The sequence below is a fragment of the Labrus mixtus genome, chromosome 9 (genome assembly GCF_963584025.1).
Source record: "Labrus mixtus chromosome 9, fLabMix1.1, whole genome shotgun sequence".
In the NCBI taxonomy this organism is placed as follows: Eukaryota; Metazoa; Chordata; class Actinopteri; order Labriformes; family Labridae; genus Labrus; species Labrus mixtus.
Window position 1 is genome coordinate 27,663,356 of NC_083620.1, and position 7,956 is coordinate 27,671,311.

Genomic DNA, 7,956 nt, shown 5'->3' on the forward strand with positions numbered 1-7,956 from the left:
TGTCTTTTCTTACTGGTTTTACTATTTTTATCTTCTTTTACTTCTTACTGTCCTTTTATTTATCCTCTTATCTTAACTCCTCTTATGTTTTAACTTGGTCATTTATTATCTTACTTACTTTGTCTATTTATGTTTTATATGTATATTTACTTTTTATTATTATTAATATTTTATTCACTTGTTTCTTTTTCTTTTTCTGCTCTTACCTTCTTATTGCTGTTCTCTTTTTATTTGCTTTTATCTCTTTTAGTTTCTTAAATCTTTTAAAATCTTTGGTTCCTCTTGGTCTCAGCTCGTGTTGTTGGGTTCTTATGATGGTTCTTGTGATGGTTCTTGTGATGGTTCTTGTGATGGTTCTTATGATGGTTCTTGTGTTGCCTGGGTTCTTATGATGGTTCTTGTGATGGTTCTTGTGATGGTTCTTATGATGGTTCTTATGATGGTTCTTGTGATGGTTCTTGTGATGGTTCTTATGATGGTTCTTGTGATGGTTCTTGTGATGGTTCTTGTGATGGTTCTTGTGATGGTTCTTATGATGGTTCTTGTGATGGTTCTGATGATGTTCTTGTGATGGTTCTTATGATGTTCTTGTGATGGTTCTTGTGATGGGTCTTGTGATGGTTCTTGTGATGGTTCTTATGATGGTTCTTGTGATGGTTCTGATGATGTTCTTGTGATGGTTCTGATGATGTTCTTGTGATGGTTCTTGTGATGGTTCTTATGATGGTTCTTGTGATGGTTCTGATGATGTTCTTGTGATGGTTCTTATGATGTTCTTGTGATGGTTCTTATGATGTTCTTGTGATGGTTCTTGTGATGGTTCTTGTGATGGTTCTTGTGATGGTTCTTATGATGGTTCTTGTGATGGTTCTTATGATGGTTCTTGTGATGGTTCTTATGATGTTCTTGTGATGGTTCTTGTGATGGTTCTTGTGATGGTTCTTGTGATGGTTCTTATGATGGTTCTTATGATGGTTCTTATGATGGTTCTTGTGATGGTTCTTGTGATGGTTCTTGTGATGGTTCTTATGATGGTTCTTGTGATGGTTCTTGTGATGGTTCTTGTGATGGTTCTGATGATGTTCTTGTGATGGTTCTTGTGATGGTTCTTATGATGGTTCTTGTGATGGTTCTGATGATGTTCTTGTGATGGTTCTTATGATGTTCTTGTGATGGTTCTTATGATGTTCTTGTGATGGTTCTTGTGATGGGTCTTGTGATGGTTCTTATGATGGTTCTTGTGTTGCCTGGGTTCTTATGATGGTTCTTGTGATGGTTCTTGTGATGGTTCTTGTGATGGTTCTTATGATGGTTCTTGTGTTGCCTGGGTTCTTATGATGGTTCTTGTGATGGTTCTTGTGATGGTTCTTATGATGGTTCTTATGATGGTTCTTGTGATGGTTCTTGTGATGGTTCTTATGATGGTTCTTGTGATGGTTCTTGTGATGGTTCTTGTGATGGTTCTTGTGATGGTTCTTATGATGGTTCTTGTGATGGTTCTGATGATGTTCTTGTGATGGTTCTTATGATGTTCTTGTGATGGTTCTTGTGATGGGTCTTGTGATGGTTCTTGTGATGGTTCTTATGATGGTTCTTGTGATGGTTCTGATGATGTTCTTGTGATGGTTCTGATGATGTTCTTGTGATGGTTCTTGTGATGGTTCTTATGATGGTTCTTGTGATGGTTCTGATGATGTTCTTGTGATGGTTCTTATGATGTTCTTGTGATGGTTCTTATGATGTTCTTGTGATGGTTCTTGTGATGGTTCTTGTGATGGTTCTTGTGATGGTTCTTATGATGGTTCTTGTGATGGTTCTTATGATGGTTCTTGTGATGGTTCTTATGATGTTCTTGTGATGGTTCTTGTGATGGTTCTTGTGATGGTTCTTGTGATGGTTCTTATGATGGTTCTTATGATGGTTCTTATGATGGTTCTTGTGATGGTTCTTGTGATGGTTCTTGTGATGGTTCTTATGATGGTTCTTGTGATGGTTCTTGTGATGGTTCTTGTGATGGTTCTGATGATGTTCTTGTGATGGTTCTTGTGATGGTTCTTATGATGGTTCTTGTGATGGTTCTGATGATGTTCTTGTGATGGTTCTTATGATGTTCTTGTGATGGTTCTTATGATGTTCTTGTGATGGTTCTTGTGATGGGTCTTGTGATGGTTCTTGTGATGGTTCTTGTGATGGTTCTTGTGATGGTTCTTATGATGGTTCTTGTGATGGTTCTGATGATGTTCTTGTGATGGTTCTGATGATGTTCTTGTGATGGTTCTTGTGATGGTTCTTATGATGGTTCTTATGATGGTTCTTATGATGGTTCTTGTGATGGTTCTTATGATGGTTCTTGTGATGGTTCTTGTGATGGTTCTTATGATGGTTCTTATGATGGTTCTTGTGATGGTTCTTATGATGGTTCTTGTGATGGTTCTTGTGATGGTTCTTATGATGGTTCTTGTGATGGTTCTTGTGATGGTTCTTGTGATGGTTCTTATGATGGTTCTTGTGATGGTTCTTGTGATGGTTCTTGTGATGGTTCTTGTGATGGTTCTTATGATGGTTCTTGTGATGGTTCTGATGATGTTCTTGTGATGGTTCTTATGATGTTCTTGTGATGGTTCTTGTGATGGGTCTTGTGATGGTTCTTGTGATGGTTCTTATGATGGTTCTTGTGATGGTTCTGATGATGTTCTTGTGATGGTTCTGATGATGTTCTTGTGATGGTTCTTGTGATGGTTCTTATGATGGTTCTTGTGATGGTTCTGATGATGTTCTTGTGATGGTTCTTATGATGTTCTTGTGATGGTTCTTATGATGTTCTTGTGATGGTTCTTGTGATGGTTCTTGTGATGGTTCTTGTGATGGTTCTTATGATGGTTCTTGTGATGGTTCTTATGATGGTTCTTGTGATGGTTCTTATGATGTTCTTGTGATGGTTCTTGTGATGGTTCTTGTGATGGTTCTTGTGATGGTTCTTATGATGGTTCTTATGATGGTTCTTATGATGGTTCTTGTGATGGTTCTTGTGATGGTTCTTGTGATGGTTCTTATGATGGTTCTTGTGATGGTTCTTGTGATGGTTCTTGTGATGGTTCTGATGATGTTCTTGTGATGGTTCTTGTGATGGTTCTTATGATGGTTCTTGTGATGGTTCTGATGATGTTCTTGTGATGGTTCTTATGATGTTCTTGTGATGGTTCTTATGATGTTCTTGTGATGGTTCTTGTGATGGGTCTTGTGATGGTTCTTATGATGGTTCTTGTGTTGCCTGGGTTCTTATGATGGTTCTTGTGATGGTTCTTGTGATGGTTCTTGTGATGGTTCTTATGATGGTTCTTGTGTTGCCTGGGTTCTTATGATGGTTCTTGTGATGGTTCTTGTGATGGTTCTTATGATGGTTCTTATGATGGTTCTTGTGATGGTTCTTGTGATGGTTCTTATGATGGTTCTTGTGATGGTTCTTGTGATGGTTCTTGTGATGGTTCTTGTGATGGTTCTTATGATGGTTCTTGTGATGGTTCTGATGATGTTCTTGTGATGGTTCTTATGATGTTCTTGTGATGGTTCTTGTGATGGGTCTTGTGATGGTTCTTGTGATGGTTCTTATGATGGTTCTTGTGATGGTTCTGATGATGTTCTTGTGATGGTTCTGATGATGTTCTTGTGATGGTTCTTGTGATGGTTCTTATGATGGTTCTTGTGATGGTTCTGATGATGTTCTTGTGATGGTTCTTATGATGTTCTTGTGATGGTTCTTATGATGTTCTTGTGATGGTTCTTGTGATGGTTCTTGTGATGGTTCTTGTGATGGTTCTTATGATGGTTCTTGTGATGGTTCTTATGATGGTTCTTGTGATGGTTCTTATGATGTTCTTGTGATGGTTCTTGTGATGGTTCTTGTGATGGTTCTTGTGATGGTTCTTATGATGGTTCTTATGATGGTTCTTATGATGGTTCTTGTGATGGTTCTTGTGATGGTTCTTGTGATGGTTCTTATGATGGTTCTTGTGATGGTTCTTGTGATGGTTCTTGTGATGGTTCTGATGATGTTCTTGTGATGGTTCTTGTGATGGTTCTTATGATGGTTCTTGTGATGGTTCTGATGATGTTCTTGTGATGGTTCTTATGATGTTCTTGTGATGGTTCTTATGATGTTCTTGTGATGGTTCTTGTGATGGGTCTTGTGATGGTTCTTGTGATGGTTCTTGTGATGGTTCTTGTGATGGTTCTTATGATGGTTCTTGTGATGGTTCTGATGATGTTCTTGTGATGGTTCTGATGATGTTCTTGTGATGGTTCTTGTGATGGTTCTTATGATGGTTCTTATGATGGTTCTTATGATGGTTCTTGTGATGGTTCTTATGATGGTTCTTGTGATGGTTCTTGTGATGGTTCTTATGATGGTTCTTATGATGGTTCTTGTGATGGTTCTTATGATGGTTCTTGTGATGGTTCTTGTGATGGTTCTTATGATGGTTCTTGTGATGGTTCTTGTGATGGTTCTTGTGATGGTTCTTATGATGGTTCTTGTGATGGTCGGGTTATATATGTCTGTTGGGTATCGTGCACTTTGGGTTCTTTTCTGTTGAATTGTATTGAATTATTTTTAGTATTTTGCATTTGTTATGTTCTTGCTGTTGTTTATGTTCTTCTGTGTTTGGTTTAGTTTGTTGTTGTTTTTGCTGTTTGTCAAAGCACTTTGTAAACCTGTGTTTTTAAAAGGTGCTATATAAATAAAGTTATTATTATTATAAAGATTCACTGGTATGATCTCTGTCACAGACGCTGGTGTGAGATGGATGCAGAAAACAACGCCTTCAATAAACAAACTATTCATTTTGGCCCTCCAGCTCCGACAGGCTGCAGCATTAGAACGGAGAAAATAAATGGACGGCTCAAATAAATGAGGCTCCGACCGCGTCTGCTGGGACACATGTAAAAAAAACAAAAAAAACATGAAGGGACGAGGAGCCAGATTAATATTTTGTGCAGAAGAGAAAAAAGAAAAAAAAAAGAGCCAAAAGACTGATCGTTGTTTCAGAAGAAGTCTTGGTCCTGCCTGTGTGACTCATTTGTTATCCAGATTACTTTGCCATCTTGTTCTCAGGCTGATAAACTAATTCCAGCATCAAGTGTCTTAATAAATGAGCAAAGGATCGGAGCCCCATTTAGTGCCAGCAGTGAGCGAGCCAGTGTTCCACAGAATCCCATTATGCCTGTTACTTTGTGTTCCTCGTCTCCCAACACATTTTGGAGAAGTTACATGTCGTTTTTTTCTCCAAACAGTCTCTCCCAGTTCCGCCTGCACCATCTGCCTTCTCGAAAAACTGAAGCTCTGTTAAGTATTTGAGAACAGCATCCTCCTCTTCTTGGTGCAGTAACAACCTACATGGTTACATTCCAACAAAACTGCGCTGAACAGGCGGCCATCTTTTCAACAGAGAGAAATCTAATACATACAAAATAACGATTTGATTTCAGTGCAGCTACATGTTGAATTTTTATTCTTCATTCCTCTTATTGATGAACCACCAGGTCTCTCTTTTCTGGTTTCTCTTTCTCTCTTTCTCTCTCTCTCTCTCCCTCTCTCTCTCTCTCTTTCTCTCCTTGTCTCTCTCTCTGTAATTCTGTTTCTCTCTTTGTGTCTTTGTGTCTCCTGTTTCTGTGTTTTATGTAACTCTTTCTTTCTTTCTTTCTACTTCTCAGTCTTTCCCCTCCTGCTCCATGTCCATCTCTCCTTCCCACAGCTGTCTCTTCTCATTCAGATCTCCAGCCAACCGAGTCCCGCCCACTCACAGGACACTCGCTGGCGTGGACGCTTATAGAGCGCCACAGGAATGAGTCCTAAACCCAGGAAGTAAGTTAGCATTTGGGGTCTAACGTCTAAAAGTCAACGGGGATTTTGAATGGGTTTGTGGTTAGACGCCTGAAATAAGGTCTGTTGTTAACACAGTGTAACACTGCTGACATTGGACAACAGCAACTGTCATTCAAATCCCCTGAGCCAATTGGATGCAGCCTGCAGCCAACAGGCATCTACCCCCTTTCCCCAGGTGCACTAATCACCTGATTGAAACCAATCAAGGAGTCAGTCAGAAGGCAGCAGGACACAGTCATTCCTAAAACAGTCAAGGAGAAGTTCTGAAAGAAAAACACTTTTCAACCCTGGACACAAAGCTGGACTTAACTTGAGGAGCTGATGTGCTGCTGCTGAGGAATGTGTCAGGACTGAACACTGGTCAGGCCATACTGCCGGAAGCAAAGAAGATGGCGAGCTAAAGGAGCAACTTCAAAAGATTCCCTCAAAAGGCCTCAAGCCTCGCTGTCTGGTTAAAGGGTGTGGTAGGATTTCCCCTACCTAAATAAACATTTGAATTCATTGGACATCTGCACACACTTAACAAATAACTGCTGTGTAATGTGTGTTGGTGCATTGATTTATACAAATAGAATTGGGAATATTTAGCATATGTTGTATGGAGGGTAAAAGGTGCCCCTAAGAATCTGTTAATTGAAGGCCTATTTTCTTTTATTTAAATTGTGGGATTTTCCTTGATTAAGTTTAAGTGTTTTTTGTTATTTGTTAAAAATTGAACTTTGAAATACAAAACCGGTTATCAACATTTTGTGTCGTGTGTTTAATTAATTCTCCACCAGCTCCAAGAGTCTAACCTACATTAGCCCGGTACACCTTAATGTGTTACATCTTGTTTTCTTGATAATTTATTATTTATAAATACATATTTTAGTTAAAGTTAATTTTGTATCCTGAGTGTTACACCAGCTGAAGAGATGTTGGTGTTTAGTTAGACCACATAAACTACGTTAGGTAATACCTCCACTTGTGAAGTTTGAAGTTTTTACGCGTCTTTAAAAAGGCGGTTGCTAACAAGCGGCTAAATGTGACTACAGCGGTTGTCGGGGACATTAAACGTCATCACGCCGGACACAGAGGGCGGGAACTCTCTCACTAGTCGGAGATGTCTCCTGTAGGTTTAATCTTTAGGTTAAGGTGAATATTATGTTAGTAAACTATTTATTAAACTACGTGGATTAGTTTATCGGAGATCGTCTGACGCATAACGCTAGTGAAATTCACCTTGCATATTCCAAGGTGTGTGATCATTGGCTAATTGCAGTAATCACTGTAATTCAGTGAAGAGGAGCCAGGTGTGAGCAATCACCAAATGACTGCCTGAATGATAGAAAAGCAGAGATCTGTGTTTCAGTGAGACGCTGTGGTCCTGAAGTGCAGAATACTGGTGAGTTGGAGACATTAAATTTTGATGTGGAGGAGGCAGGAGAAGAGCTGTGTGTAACGATCTCGATTGAAGTTGGAAAAGGCCTTGTGACTTTTTTGTGAGGGGGGTAAATGTTCTTTACTATGTAATCAGTACTGAATTGTTTCTCTTAGATCAAAGATGTCTGGACGTGGGAAGAAAGCTGCACCCAAAACAAAAAAACAAAAAACCTCAGTGTCCCAGTCTTCCAGGGCAGGGATCACTTTCCCTGTAGGCCGCATTCACAGGCTGCTGAAAAAAGGACACTATGCAGACAGGATTGGCAGAGGCGCTGCAGTGTACCTGGGTGCTGTCCTGGAGTATCTCACTGCTGAAATCCTGGAACTGGCAGGAAACGCCTGCCGTGACAACAAGAAGCAGCGTATCAACCCCCGACACATCTTGCTGGCAGTGAAACATGATGACGAGTTGGACAAACTGCTGGCAGGGGTCACGATCTCAGAGGGTGGTGTCATCCCAAACATCCAAGCAACCCTTCTCCCCAAAAAGACCAAGGCACCCAAGGATCATGTCCCAGCTAAAGACGTCCAGTTTGAAGAGTTTTAAAATTGAATGTGTTCAGCAAATGATATCATATTAAAATGTTTATTCTTCAAAGCGTGTATTATTTATTTAGCATGGCACTGGTGTCCCTGGGGTTGGGAAACTTTAC

The 7,956-nt window shown here is 39.7% G+C and overlaps 1 protein-coding gene across 1 annotated transcript; it reads left to right on the forward strand.

The window, feature by feature from the left end:
• Window positions 1-7,160: 7,160 nt before the first annotated feature.
• Window positions 7,161-7,956, forward strand: LOC132979901 (late histone H2A.2.2-like). Its single transcript, XM_061045733.1, has 2 exons — window positions 7,161-7,265; window positions 7,418-7,956. The coding sequence occupies exon 2, from the start codon at window positions 7,425-7,427 to the stop codon at window positions 7,848-7,850; it is 426 nt and encodes a 141-aa protein (XP_060901716.1). The 5' UTR covers window positions 7,161-7,265; window positions 7,418-7,424; the 3' UTR covers window positions 7,851-7,956.

Coding starts and splice junctions, on each gene's coding strand:
- LOC132979901 (XM_061045733.1), top strand. CDS start 7,425: ATGTCTGGACGTGGGAAGAAAGCTGCACCCAAAACAAAAAAACAAAAA.